Source organism: Solanum pennellii, chromosome 2, assembly GCF_001406875.1.
Source record: "Solanum pennellii chromosome 2, SPENNV200".
NCBI classification, from domain to species: domain Eukaryota; kingdom Viridiplantae; phylum Streptophyta; class Magnoliopsida; order Solanales; family Solanaceae; genus Solanum; species Solanum pennellii.
The window spans coordinates 43,199,018-43,214,282 of NC_028638.1; the positions used below are offsets into that span (position 1 = coordinate 43,199,018).

The window sequence follows — 15,265 nt, forward strand, 5'->3', positions numbered from 1 at the left end:
CTCTGTTCTTTCTATTTTTCTTATTCAAACCCTTTTTCTTTTACCCTAATTGTCATATAATTAAGTATAAAAGATGATAAAAATAACCCACTTTTTATTTCAAGGTTCTCTCCTTTAACCCCCAAGTAATTGAATTATTAACATTAATCCACTAATTTTATAACTATAAGCATGAATAGTCCAAAACGCCCCTTAAAAACTTTAAACAGAAATCCGACCCAGTCAGGGTTACGCAGCCTGCGACGGTCCGTCATGACTGTGACGGTCCGTCCTGCAGGTCCGTCATAAAGTTCAGAGAGTTAATTCTGTGGAAAGATTTGTGACGGTCCGTCGTGCCAACGACGGTCCGTCCTGCCATTCCGTCGTGAAGTTCAGAGAGTCGATCTCAGTACCCAAATTTTCAGAATCTAAGTGTTTTGGAATGAGACCCCCTCGACGGTCCGTCGTGCCCATGACGGTCCGTCGTGGGATCCGTCGACCCAGACAGTTATTACCAGAAATAAGCTCTACTGCTCAAAACGACTAAACAGGTCGTTACATTTTCCTCTTAGAAAGAATATGAATATTGATGAATTACACATACTTCAATGAATATTTACAAAACAAATACATAATAGTCAAGATACAACATTCATAAGTTTCATCCGAGAAAAAATCATTACATGATCACTATTTTCATAAACATGACAATAAAGGAGAAGAGAAAAATTAGGCCAAAAAAAATTAAAAAAGGTCAAAAATTCATAGTTATAATGGAGTAAGGATTAATGGACTTGAGCTAATACAAAAATTTAGTGGGTTAATGACCCTAAAATGTAAAAAATATACTTTTGATTTTATATTGATATTTTAAAAATATTTATTGACAAAATCTTAACAAGTAAAACACTACTTAAAATATATATACTAAATATTTTTAAAATTCACAGTCCGGAAGCTGGCATCTGAGTTTTGCGGGTTGGCTACGAGGTCAGCGGGCACAATAAGATTGGGCTAAAAAGCCTTATTTCTAAATGGGCTGAAAAATTGAGTCAAATCTCATTTAATACAAGGATTGAGTTAGACCGGCATAGCAGGCCAAATCCATTTTGACAGTTCTACTTATAGTACCATTATTTTAAATTCGTATAATATCATATAACAATTAATAGTTGAATAATATCCAATTTTAAAGTAGAGTTTTTTTTCATTTTGGAAAAACTACGGAATATGGCAAACTTTAATATACATTTAAATAATATAGCTATAGTTTAATTTTTTTTTATGTTATATGACTATAACTATACAATAAATAGCAAATTTAATTATATATCAATAATCAATTTCTTTTCATATTTAATATAAATAAATAATAAATAGGAAAATTATTATTAAAGTCATAATTAATTATGTACTCATACCTTCTCTTTCATCAATATCCCTATATTACAGATTTTTTTTGTATTTTCCCCCCAATTCCTTCCAATTCAAGATCCGTTTGTATGATTCTATGAGTGATTTTTGTGGTTCAATTCATTATACTTATATTTATACTCATATTTGTGGTTCAATCAAATGTCAAATGTTTATATTTAATAATACTTATATACATAGATAATTGTAAATGGTGATTTGTGAATACAAATATATTTGGATACATAAGTAATTTATCCAATTTGATTAGGCAATACAAGTATAGTTGGATACATCAATACTATATTTTTATAAATAAATACCTAAGTAAAACGTCAAGCCTCAAGTATTATAGAAAACTTCACAAAAAATAGATCGACGTTTTGTTGATTTTTTTAATTTTTTATATAGTCGAATACTTGCACACTTTGATACATACACATTCTATCGTTTTCCCATTTTCATATTTAACAACAGTATATTCATATTATAGTATATTGGTGTATTCATTTTTTTTTTGGTTAACAATAATGTGTCCATTTTTTAAATTGATGTATTCATATGCTAAAATTGTACTACTTTACCTTGTTTGATGTATTAATACATTAAATTTTTATAATACTTGTATCCTTGATATATTAATACTTTAAGTTTTATAAATAGAAACACTGATTTGAATTCAAAGTATTCATATGCTAATTGTACAAGTAATACATTTTTCTTATTTATTTATTGTAATTACAATTGTATTAGTGAATAAATAAATAAAAAAAACATATGCAAACATACAACGAGGAAAAGACATGAATAAATTTTTATATTCAAAATTTTATGAATACCTTTATGATTAGTATTTAGTGAATATATTGTATTTAGGAATATAAATACAACCTTTTGTATTATGTGAATCAATCATATTTGCATACAATATTTAAATTGTAATTATTAGTTGGTAATTTAATAATGATTATTTAGGAACATAATAAATGGTTGGTACTTGAAAGTTATGATAACGTATCATACCTTATTCAGTGCATTGTATAAATAATAATAATAACAATAAAATAAAATAAAATTTAATACAAACATGCAGCTAGAAATTTACATAAAGTGTAGTCATTTCTAGTAAATAACATATTTATAGCTATTGAAGTTCAATAACCCTATAAATGTAGTCATTTTTGTAAGTTATTCTTTTTTTGTTCCTCTCTTTCACACGCCTAAAAGAGAGTGTATTCACGCTCTTTGTCACATTAGCGTTTAGAAGGGTCAGGCTACTTAAGTTACCAAGTTTATGGGGTGATTAGGCTAATATAAATTTAAACGCGCATCCAATAAAACTAATCAAAATTTAATGTAATTTTAATTTATTCAACATAGGTATACAAATAACATATTATATTTAATTAAGCCTACCAGGATAAGTGATGTGTGGCCAAGCTTGTCTGGTAAAATATAATAAATTAACTAATCTGATGACATCTTATTCGTTTGGTTGAGATTTGAGAGCAAAAGGCTAAAATAAAATATGCTTGAGATTCGAAATATTTAATCATCAAAATGTTTAAATATTTAATTAACACCAATACTTAAAATAGAAAGAATAGACTTGCCAACAAAGAAGTACTATATTATTACCTTCCGTTCTTATCTAATTATCACTATTTTCTTTTTTAGAGTTAAATGATAAATATTTTACCATCAAATTTGTAACATTTTTTATATAATTTTTAAATATCTATTTTTTTTAATTTAAAAGATTAAATTAATATAATCTAATTTAATTTTAAAAATTAATTAAATTAACAGATATTGTTTCTTAAATATAATTAATTTAATTTTCGAGACATACAACTTTTCCTAGCCTATAAATTTTGTCATAGAGTTTATGTGAATTTTCATAACATTTTTAATATGGAAAATAAACTTGTGTCAAGTTGGTGGAAAAATGTTCAATCTTTGCCTGAGAATTACAAGTTCCCATTAGAACCTATTGATCCTTTAAAAGATAGCACTCCAATTATAGATTTAACTACTCATGAAGATGGAGGATATGCCCAACCTGCAATACTTGAGCAAATAATTAAAGCCAGTCAGGATTTCGGCTATTTTCAGGTTTTCTAATTTCTCCTCTTTTCGAATTTAATTTTTATACATTAACGATATAACAAAACTATCATGTTTACAAGCCAGTAATCGTCCATTATAAGTTACTTGAAAAATATATTTGACATGTTATCTGTTATTGCACAAATGCAAAGCCAGATCGATAGAATTTTGGACATTTTCAGGTTTTCTAATTTCTCCTCCTTCGAGTTTAATTTTATATACTAACAGCATAATAAAAACTATGATGTTTATAAGCTAGTAATCGTCCACTATAAGTAACTTGAAAAATATATAAGACATGTTACCTGTTATTGAAAATTTTAAAGTCAAATAGAATTTTGGATATTTTTCAGATTTTCTAATTTCTTCTCCTTTCGAGTTTAATTTTTATACTAACTATCATGTTAACAAGCTAGTAAACCTCTACTATAAGTTACTTGAAAAATATATAAGACATGTTATCTCTTATTGCAAAAAATTAAAGCCACATAGAATTTTGGGTATTTTCTGATTTTCTAAGTTCTCCTCCTTTCGAGTTTAATTTTTATACACTACCGATATAACAAAACTCTCATGTTTACAAGCCAGTAATCGTCCACTATAAGTTACTTGAAAAATATATAAGACATGTTATATATCAGCTATTGCAAAAACTTAAAGCCAGATAGAATTTTGGGTATTTTCAGATTTTTGAATTTCTCCTCCTTTCGAGTTTAATTTTTACAGTACAACAAAACTATCAGCTTTACAAGCTAGTAATCGTCCGCTATAAGTAACTTGAAAAATATATAAGACATGTTACCTGTTATTGCAAATAATTAAAGTCAAAATAGAATTTTGGATGTATTCAGATTTTCATTCCCCTCTTCTTCATGCTTATTTTCTCGAGTTTAAATTCTATAAATTAACACTGTCAAAAAAAATTCATTATTAATTATGTGATTAACCGTCCATAATAAATAATCTGAAAAATAAGTCATATTACTTGTTATAACTGGCCTGGTTAAATTGTATATAATCAAATTTTGGACATCTTTGTTTTTTTATAATTGGCCAACTTATTTGTGTTCATTCTATAGACGGATACTATAAAGAGTTTTATATATATATATATATATGAGTAATCGTTCTCATTTAGTAACTTAGACATGTTACATGTTATTTATAACTGATTAAATTGCAAATAATTGAATCCAATTGAGGATTATATTTTGGATCTTTTCATGTTTCTTTCCACTCTTCTTTGTGTGAACTTCTACAAATTTGATAATGAAAAAATAACTTTTATGCTATCGTACCTAATAACACATGTTACCTATTATAACAGGTTAAATTATATTGATATATAACGTATATATTTGTTGATTTTATGAAAAATAGGTGATCAACCATGGGATTTCAGAAATATTATTGGAAGAGACCATAGGTGTATTAGAAGAATTTTTTAACATGCCAGCTGAAGAGAAAGCAAAGTACTACTACACAGGTGACCCAAATAGCAAATGCAAACTCTACACAAGCAGTTATAATTATCAAAATGAAGATAAACATTGTTGGAGGGATACTTTAGCACATCATTGTCATCCTCTCCAAGATAACTTGCCTTTTTGGCCAGAAAAACCTACTCATTATCGGTATTTCTTTCTATTTGAATGATTGAGAGTCTGAACTTTCTATCTGAAACATCACCTAATGATTAGCGGAACACACCTAGACGTTATAAATGAACTAACCAAATGATTGTAGATGCATTTGTCCATCTAATATTCCTCCACATGACCATATATAATTAACGACTCTATTTACAAACATGTTAATTTTTTAAATATATTTTTTAATTGACCTTTGTGAAATCCTAAACTCTTCCTTTTTAAATCGGAGATATCGATATCACGATATAGACGAGTCTACGACTAAAAAGGTGAAGAAGAAGATGATAGATTTCACGGTTGGAATAAATTAATTTATATGGTAACAGTTTTAACCTTTAACCTAAAATTAATTTATTTGCCTTTGCCATGGTGAAACGATTTTACCACGTGGAGTGGTACGTGACAAAAAAAAATTAACTAAAAGAGAGAATCTACTCACATCATCATGTCTATTTCGCTAACCGTTGGGTGATATTTTAGATATGAAATTGAATAGTTCAAGTAGCAATAACGTAGATGTTACTTTTTGCTATTATTATATTTAAATTTGTTTCCTAATTACAAATTCCAGAGAAGTTATTAGTGCATATTCAATTGAAACAAGGAAACTAATCACAAAGATTTTAGATGTGATTAGTGAAGGATTAGGACTTGAAAAGGGGTATTTTGGAGGTGAATTAAGCAAAGTTCAAATGCTATCAGCCAACTATTATCCTCCATGTCCTGACCCAAATTTGGCACTTGGAATGCATAGCCATTGTGACCCAAATTTGTTCACAATTTTGCTTCAAGACAGTCATGTTTATGGCTTACAAATCTTCAAGGATGGAAAATGGATTGCTGTTGAACCTATTCCTAATGCATTTGTGCTCATCATTGGTTGCCAATTACAGGTAAATCATATATGTTGGTATATATATGTGTGTATATGTGTGTATATATATATATATATCTCCCTTATTTAGAAATGACAGTTAGAAGGACTAACACAGCAATAAAACGTTGTACTTAAAGTAACACACGTTGTACCGTGAATTTGGGACAAAGAGGGTAACACTGCATTGCATAGCAGTACCAAATGTTACGTGAATTGTACTGTCAATAATATCTTTTTAGCTTCTCCCTCGCATAGACACCTGTACTTCACTTGAAATTCATTCCCGTAATTTTTTTTCTCTATCTTTTCTATTTTCGTTTTCAACTCTCGTTCGTGGTCAGTCTCTTTTCTCCTCCTCACTTGTGTCTTCTTCTTCTCTATTAGAAACCATCTATGCAAATTTGAAGCTATTTTGGTGAGAATTGACTAGATCTTATCCGATCTTTCTTTATTTTTATCGGTGATAATTTCATATCTTTTATTTTGTTACTTTCTAATTGTTTTAGATATGATTTCTTGCTAAGATTCCAACAACATGTTGGTAATTTTACCTGATTTACACATGCAGTTAGATTTAGAAAAGGATTGCGCATCCAGGGTGTTTGATTTTATGTCAAAGTCATTTTCTATGGAGTACTTGATTATTTTGTCATGTCTTTCACATGTTAGAAATGTTTGCCGAGTACTATCAACAAGTTTCTGTTCTTGCTCTCAAGCCTCAAGGGTATTTGTGTTTTCACTGCTATTGTGTTCAAGTTATAGGTATATTTTTTGATTAATTTTGTTTATACCTTATTTTTTCTTCATTATTTTTTCCCTTCTCGGACTCCTTCTCAATTCTTTCCACACTTGTAAATTTCAAAATTCAATGGCATTACTGGGTTAAAATCTATGAGTATCATTGGAAGGTGATAACACAAACTGCAAAGTAACAAAGGATGGTACTAATTAACTTAATTTGTTTTGAATTCTCTTTTATGAGTACTTTGTTCGAATCAACTGTGTAATTGTTCTTTCTCTTGCGGGGTTGTGATTTTTATAATGATTTACAAATGCTACTATCATCAGAATAAATGTCGTTTGATAATATTAGATTAGCTTTTTAAAACAATAAGTTATTTTTGAAAATCACAATTAAAATGTTGGGGGCATACTCAAATAATAGTCAAGTAAATATACAGTTTGGTCTATGCTATGTTCGAAACTTGATGCCCATGTTAATAAAGCAAATAACTTGACATTTTTTATTGGTTACGGGACATGAAACAGCTACCATTAATTTTGATGTTTGTTTAACGGATTTAGGATGGAGTATATCACTGACGAGAAGTGTGAGACAATGTCGTCAACAAGATTACTGAATGTAAAGATCAAAGCACTACTCTGCTTTGAGCAAGAAAGAATGATATGGATTTGTCACCTGCAACTGCCCTTTCTTTTTTACAACGACCTTTTGGATTTTAAAATCTTGCAGAGGTTTGGAATCACTATCATTAGATTTTCAGTGGTTTATATTATTTTGCCTTACAACCATTTTCAGTGAAACTGAATAGACGATAGTCATGGACGTGGACTACTTTTGGACAATCTTTTGGATCTTCCACGTGCTCCTTAAATTAAGGATGGAGTGTCCCAAGGTAGTTATGGACATGGTCATTGCTGCTTATTATCTAGACGTTTGATAATAAATCAATAGTTATTAAAAGAGTGGATTTTTCTTCTATTTGTTTTCATACGATTTTTCAGAAAACTTTAACATGATTTTCTGGTCCAAGTTATGAGTTTTAAGACATAAGAAATACTTGCAAGTTGTGCATTATGTAATATATGAAGGTCTACGCACTTATGATTTACCTTTTATTTTTATTTCAGCTTGATAAAGTTCTTGACTCCTGCATCCGGGTGTGCAAAGATATTGGGATCCGTATCCATAGATATGGTTCTTAGACCAACTTGTATGGTTTATCCACCATTGGCATCTCAAAGCTAGGCAAATTGGAAATTGGAGGGACAGAGCACCAAACAATGTTCAACTTCGCCAACTTCATGTTTGACTAGCTTTATTACGACAAAAGACACGATTATTATATTGAATGTCACTGAATTTTTCTCCCCTGCTGAAACACATCCCCTTCATGCAATATATTTGGAGACATTTGTTGAGCAGGTTGGTTTCTATCCTAAACTTTAATGTGATTACATTAACATCTTATAGAAGTCATCAGTCAGTGACCTCATGAAATATTGACTTGTGCTTGGCTTACATTTTCCCTCTTCTCTTTAAAATTGTATACATGTTTTTTATATTATGACATATGACTTGTGCTTGGCTAGCAGGATCGCCTGCTCAATGGCACCAATATTTGGAACCTGCCAGTCTCTTACAATAAGCTGTGTTTTGAGGCTGTAGATAGTGGAGCGAAAGACCTACCATTCAGCAGATAAACATAGTTACATCAACTACCAAGCTTTACTTTTCAAGATGACTTTGATCTCTTCATTGTCAGGTCGTGGTGAAATTCAGTTAAGTTGTTGAGAAGTTCTTTCACTTACTGTAGTTACCATATTTTTTCTTGTGAGGAGCCGCCTCATCACTCTACAACTAAATTTGTGCATTATAATCATTATAGTCGGAAAGGATCAAAGTTCCTTATATCGTGCAGCCTCAAGGCAATGTCATGCTACAATATCTATGTGACAAGGTATGCTCAGTGCTCTCTAGCTAAAGAAAATGTCTTTCTATTCTTTAGTCGTATGTTCTTTATCCTCTTCCGAGTGGTGTGCACTTCTGTATACCAAGCCATATTCGAAGCTAACAAATACATATCTGATACAGAAAATTCCTTTCTTTTTTTGAAATTAGATTTTTGATACAGAAAATTATTATGGCAATTGATTAATATATCCACTTCACATATATTTTGGCTACCATTGTAATTGGAAAGCCACAGGCATCGTGAAACAATCACTTGATCCCCAATCCCGTGGGTTTAGTCCTAATTTACCGTGGCAAGGTAATAGTACCATTTAGAGATGGTTGGTTTACATTTAACATCCTTAATGGAAATGGTAATCTTGATATGACTTTCCTATTTGTGTCTGCCTTCAAAATGTATATCTCAGGGCACGTAGGCTACAAAATAGATTCAAAAAAATTTCTACATGGGAACCATTAGGAATAGGTTTATTCAGAATTCTTTCTTGACTTGGATATTGGGCATAGTTTCAATTACTATATGACTATCCAAATGATTGGTGGATCATTGTTCTAACCCACCGGATGTCCTTTAGCAGTTGCAATGCTAGGGAAATGGTTTTGCAACGAAGAGGTGACTTATAATGGGTATTTAGCATGCTCACACATCTATTGGAAACCTTACGGGGTACATATTCGCATCAATATTATTTGAACTACGGATGGGGTCGGTCAATGATTGTTGCTGATATCCTTATTGATTTTAGTAACATGATAGTGTTCATATTCTTACCTGTTTATCCGAAATCATTTTGGGTAATGAAGATGAAGTGTTATCGCCAGGAAAAAGAAGACGAGGAATTGAATAAACCTCTCTTAAGATCAAACAGAAAAGAGAATCAGTTGTGGGTTTTAGAGAAGCATAGAGGATTCCAGGTGTTGCGTCATTTGCTTTTTGCATTTTTTGGTTGCTTACACATTTCTCTATCGTGCTTCCTGTACTATATTAGCCATACAAACATGCTAACTGCTCTACATTTGTAATGTTAGATATGTCGTCTTGTTGTTTTCTTACTCTATTATGTAAAAGTGTATCTTGATCCTTTTGTGACGATACTTGTCCCGAGGAATCTGGTAACTTATCAACATTGTTTGATGTCAAAGGGGTAGTAGGTGGAATCCTCATAGGTCATATATCCTAGCTCCATGCCTATTCCAAAGCTACGAACACATCTCCGTGACTATAAACATTATCCTCATAATAGCCTAACATGTGTATTAGATGAGAACTTAACCTTTTGAATACTTTTAGGACATGAATTTGAAATAAATAAAGACCACCTTGTCAGTACACATTTCACTTCCATCTATAATTTCTATCATCCAATTCTCCCTCTAGCTTCTCCATTTATTGATTCGATTTGTCAATATAAATAGTTTTTTTTGTGACTACCTTGTAATGTGGATGTATAATTCAATCAATCATCATTAAGCTTTATTGAGGTTTAACAACTTAATTCTTGTGTTATTTGTTTATTTATTTGTAACTCCTGACATTCTTCTCTTGAACATGTCATTCGAGGAGCTTTGAGATTTTCTATTTTTGCTAATGCAGTACTGACACTAGAAGTTTGTTCCTATACAATATAACTGGTTTTCCATTCTATTTTTTCTCTAAAAAGATTGCACACTGGCCTTTACCCTTTTAGGAATATTGCTTCAATTGTCTTGCAGAATTTTACAGGAGATTTTTAAAATGATTAGAAAATATTTATTGGACATCATATTTGGCAAATACTTATGGAATATGAAGCGCGTGATATTGCTACTTAAGGTTTAAGGTAAACATAGATTACCACTCTAACCTGTCTTTGCTGGTAGATTAATGTAATGTGGTCGCATTGGTTATTTCACTGAATAGTAACTAATTTGGAGTCAGTAGTAAAAATCTAAAAGATTCATAACCTTTTGCATATCAGTTGGTATCAGCTGTCGAGCAAAATTTGTTCAAAATATTATAGTCTTCATGTATGATGAATGCATTGCTTACAATGAAGAGAATCCAATATCAGAATTCTCATTAATAATCCTGCTGGTGAGGATGTTTACAAAGGAGTCTCTAAGGTAGGTGTTTCTTGTCATTGTTTAGTATGTTCCTAGCTCAATTTTTTTCGTCAATGCACCATTTTAGCTAAAGATAGAATGTCGTATTTGTAGTATTAATGGGAGCAACTTTCGTTATTGGTTTGTTTTTGACCTTCTAGATATATTGTTTATGTGTGTATTTATTGTGGTTCAGGTTGTATATTATTAGAGACATCGGAGGGTGGTGGAGAAAGAACACATAATAGCGTTATGCGTATATGACCTATGAAGACATTCTCCGGCATAAACTTATTAAACAAACTTTTTGCAGTTGTGTATATGTTCATGCTGCCACTACTTTAAAGTGTAAAATGTTGGGCCCGTGCTTAGCACGGGCAACACTCATCTAGTATATATATATATATTACATTACATACCCCTCACTAATTTCGCCTAACTGATATTAAATCAGTATCTTATATTATATTGGTATAATTAAGACTGATAATTTCACTTAACTAATACTAAATCAATATCATTTACTGTATTGGTATCATAAAGGCTGATAATTTCGCTGAATTGATACTAAATCAATATATATATATACTGTATTGATATCATTAAGGTTTCCTGTTAAGAAATTACGCATTGGTCAATGATACTACAAGAATATACATATATACTCTTATAGTATCCTGACTAATAAGTAATTTCTGAATAAGAAATCATAATGATACCAATACAGTATATATATACTGATTAATTAGTATCAGTTAAGCGAAGTTATCAAGCTTAATGCTATCATACAGTATATGATATCGATTTAGTATCAATTAAGCGAAAATTATCACCCTTAAATGAATAGGATATGAACTATAACTATTTACGAGAGAATGAATATTTCAGGAATTACTTTGAATTTGAATATAAACTTGTAATTATTTTGGATTTTATCGCTCATTTATGTTGTTTCCCCTTTAATCTTTGCTAGGAAAAGTTAACTACCTTGTAATTAAAAAATGTTTATTGTAAGGGTATGTTAATTTTTCAGATTATCAGTAACGATAGGCTAAAAAGTGTGATTCATCGAGCAGTGACAAATTCAAAAGAAACTAGAATTTGTGTGGGTAATTTTGTGATTCCTTCTTCAGATTGTCACATTGAACCTGCAAGTGAATTGGTTAAAAAAACAACAAATATTGCAGCATACAAATCTTATCAGTACAAAGAGTTCTTGCACACCTATGAAATAAAACATGGAGATTTTGAAGCTCTACTTCAATCTTATAAGCTCTAATTTATAAACTTAATTATGTATGTGTCATGTGTGTCACTATATATATCCTTTGCAATAAAATATATTTCTATGTTACACTTGCTTACATATGATTAATTATTACTAGTTTCTGGGTACATGTCGCACGCGTAGCTAAGTGTATTTATTACTATTAAATGTTAAATATTTTTGTTGCACTAAAAAGTATAAATGAATGATGCATATATATAAGAAGAATTTTTACCAATTACTGTTACGCGGATAATTGTTAGAGTAAGAGTATTTGTTTGAAAATTAAAATAGTTATCTAATTTTGTATGGATCATTGATAATGAACTTTATACTTTTAGATCTCTTTATTACTAATTAAATAGACAATATACTAATTCATGAGATAATGAACTAATTATAAATGCATGAATAGTCATTCAACATATCTGCTAAATATTTCATATTTTTCATATAAAACACAAATGATCTAATATATATAATAATATATCTAATCTTTTATTGAGATACTTTTAATTTTATTTGGAAATAAGAAATATAACATTATACATGTTGCACGCCAATAATTATATAAAGTCTAATAAGTAATATCTATTTAATTGTAATGTAGACATAAATTTTTTTTAGACGTATTTAACTAAAAAGGAATAAAAAAGAATACGTTAAAAGAACATTTAAAACTAATACAATAATCACTTACAAATGGTCATCACTATAAACATCTTATATAAAATAGTACAAATAATTGATTATTTTGTCGTAATTCATACGACATGATTACAAAAAAATGTATTATTTCCTTCCAAATATTTTTTTACAATTAATTAATCAATCAATCATAACGTTTTTGACGCCATATATAACAATAATGTTATTACCCTTAACAGTTTCTATAAAGATTGATGACAACTTTTCTTTTGCGGTGTATGATTATGACCAGAAAAAAAAAAGAATAAGAAAATAATATAACAAAGATGAGATAATGGATCTTAATTTATAAAGGAGAATTGACATTAACATACTTTAGTAAAAAGATCAGATATGAAATTTATAAATTCGAAAACAACTTTGATAGATTTGTGAAAGTGAAGACAAAAATTGATCCAACAAATTTCTTTAGGAATGAACAAAGTATTCCTGCTCTATTATCTTAATTTAATTAGTAGTAATCTATGCAGTTAATTGCAAAGCCATTATATTACCGGTTTCATAAAATAGGGTTTTTATGTATTAAATGGAAGCATGATATATCCAGAAAAAATAGTGTAACATAGTTTTATCGTATTAACTTCTATAAAGGATAATAACTAATAGTATTTTTCATATAATTTTCAAATATTAATTTTAAAATATTGAATAATTTAATGTAATTTAATTTTTAAAATTAATTATATTAATTCTCGTAAAATAAAACATGACAATGATAGGAAAGAATTGAAGTTCATATTTTGTTGACACCAAACAGATAACATATTGAAAGGTTCAAAATACAATGATATAGGAGTATTATTACTAGTGTACCTGTTTGGCTAGATCTTTTTGAAGTAAAATATATTTATTTATTTTTTAAAATATTTATTTATTTTTTAAAATATTTACTCTAAACCGTTGATCAAATATTTGGTTAAAGCGTTTACTTATAGATAAAAAGTGTATTTTTGAATAGTAGTAAAAAAATTAAAATTAATTAGTTAAAAATTAATATAACTGTACTTTTCAAAAGCTTATATACTAGGTGTGAATATTATCTATAAATTCAAAATCATATATATATATATATATATATATATATATATATATATATATCTGAAATAGCTTATATATACCCTTAAACTATATTTTGGCTCAAAATTACCCTTCCCGTCAAACTATTGGGTCAAAAATGCCCTTCTAATTAACGGAAATTGTTAAATGCCATGTGGATGCCACATGAATGCCACATAGCACCCCAATAGATTTCCACTGCCACAAAGACTAAAAGAAAAAGGGTCAAAAGTACCCTTAAATTATCCGAAATAACTCATATATACCCTTAAACTATATTTCGGCTCAAAACTACCATTCTCATCAAACTATTGGGTCAAAAGTAACCTTATTAGCGAAAGTTGTTAAATTCCACATGCCACATTGACTAAATCCCTAAATCTTAATTACTCATTTTCCCCTCATTTCATTATTTTCTAGAAACGATTTCACCCTTTATCCCTCATTTCGCGGCTAAGGTTTCACAGTTTTCTTCGTCGTTGGGTTTCAAAGTGGATATTCGTGGTTATAGGTTAGTAAATTTTTTTCTTATTTTGTTGTGTTTACAATCACAAAATCCACTTTGAAAATCAGCTCCGAAGAAAGTTACGAAACCTTGGCCGCAAAATAACGGAAAAGTTGTGAAATTCTAACTATCATACTTTGAAATCGTAAACGTAATAAAATAAGAAAAAATATTTACTAACCTACAACCATGAATATCCACTTTGAAACTCAGACCCAAGAAAGCTACAAAACTTTAGCTGCGAAATTAGGGGAAAGTTGTAAAATCCTAACTATCATGCTTTAAAATCGTAAACATAATAAAATAAGAAAAAATATTTACTAACCTACAAGCATGAATATCCACTTTGAAACCCAACCACGAAGAAAAGTATGAAACCCTAGCCGCGAAATGAGGAAGAACGGGTGAATATATCATTTCTGAAATAATGAAATGAGGGGGGAAGTAATTAGAATTTAGGGATTTAGTCTATGTGGCAGTGGAACCTTATTGACATGCAATGTGGCATCCACGTGGCATTTAACAACTTCTATTAATAAGAAGGGTACTTTTGATCCAATAGTTTGACCGAAAGGGTAGTTTTGAGCCGAAATATAGTTTAAGGGTAAATATGAGCTATTTCGGATAGTTTAAGGGTATTTTTGACTCTTTCTATTTAGTCTACGTGGCAGTGGAATCCTATTGGCATGCAATGTGGCATCCATATTGTAACAATCCATTTAGTCGGTTTGAGCACTAGAACTTTTTATTTGATAAAGTACTTCCCGATAGATTTTAAATGGGTGTTTTGAACTATTCATAATTATAATTATAAAATTAGTGGGGTAGTTTTAAATAATTTAATTAGTTGGTGATTAAAGAGAAAAACTTTAAAATTAATAGTGGGTCACATTTATTATTA

The 15,265-nt window shown here is 29.6% G+C and overlaps 1 protein-coding gene and 1 long non-coding RNA gene across 15 annotated transcripts; both read left to right on the forward strand.

The window, feature by feature from the left end:
* Positions 1–3,306: 3,306 nt before the first annotated feature.
* Positions 3,307–12,107, forward strand: LOC107009227 (hyoscyamine 6-dioxygenase-like). Its single transcript, XM_015208531.1, has 4 exons — positions 3,307–3,507; positions 4,882–5,135; positions 5,725–6,046; positions 11,862–12,107. Exons 1-4 carry the CDS (start codon positions 3,307–3,309, stop codon positions 12,105–12,107), a joined length of 1,023 nt encoding a protein of 340 aa, XP_015064017.1.
* On the forward strand, positions 6,252–11,253 carry LOC107009228. Of its 14 annotated transcripts, none has more exons than XR_003576296.1 (6): positions 6,259–6,445; positions 7,336–7,667; positions 7,903–8,197; positions 8,368–8,732; positions 9,569–9,661; positions 10,460–11,253. It is a non-coding gene; the product is annotated as an uncharacterized LOC107009228 (long non-coding RNA). The 14 variants fall into 14 exon arrangements; XR_003576294.1 differs by having other exon boundaries at positions 6,266–6,445; positions 8,368–8,553; positions 8,661–8,732; positions 9,569–11,253; XR_003576286.1 differs by having other exon boundaries at positions 6,252–6,445; positions 8,368–10,849; positions 11,025–11,253.
* Positions 12,108–15,265: the final 3,158 nt, after the last annotated feature.

Excerpts from the sequence above, each read along its gene's own strand:
- LOC107009227 (XM_015208531.1), top strand. The coding sequence starts at position 3,307 with ATGGAAAATAAACTTGTGTCAAGTTGGTGGAAAAATGTTCAATCTTTG. Across the intron at positions 5,136-5,724 it reads GAAAAACCTACTCATTATCG|AGAAGTTATTAGTGCATATT; the intron begins GTATTTCTTTCT and ends TACAAATTCCAG. Across the intron at positions 6,047-11,861 it reads TCATTGGTTGCCAATTACAG|ATTATCAGTAACGATAGGCT; the intron begins GTAAATCATATA and ends TTAATTTTTCAG.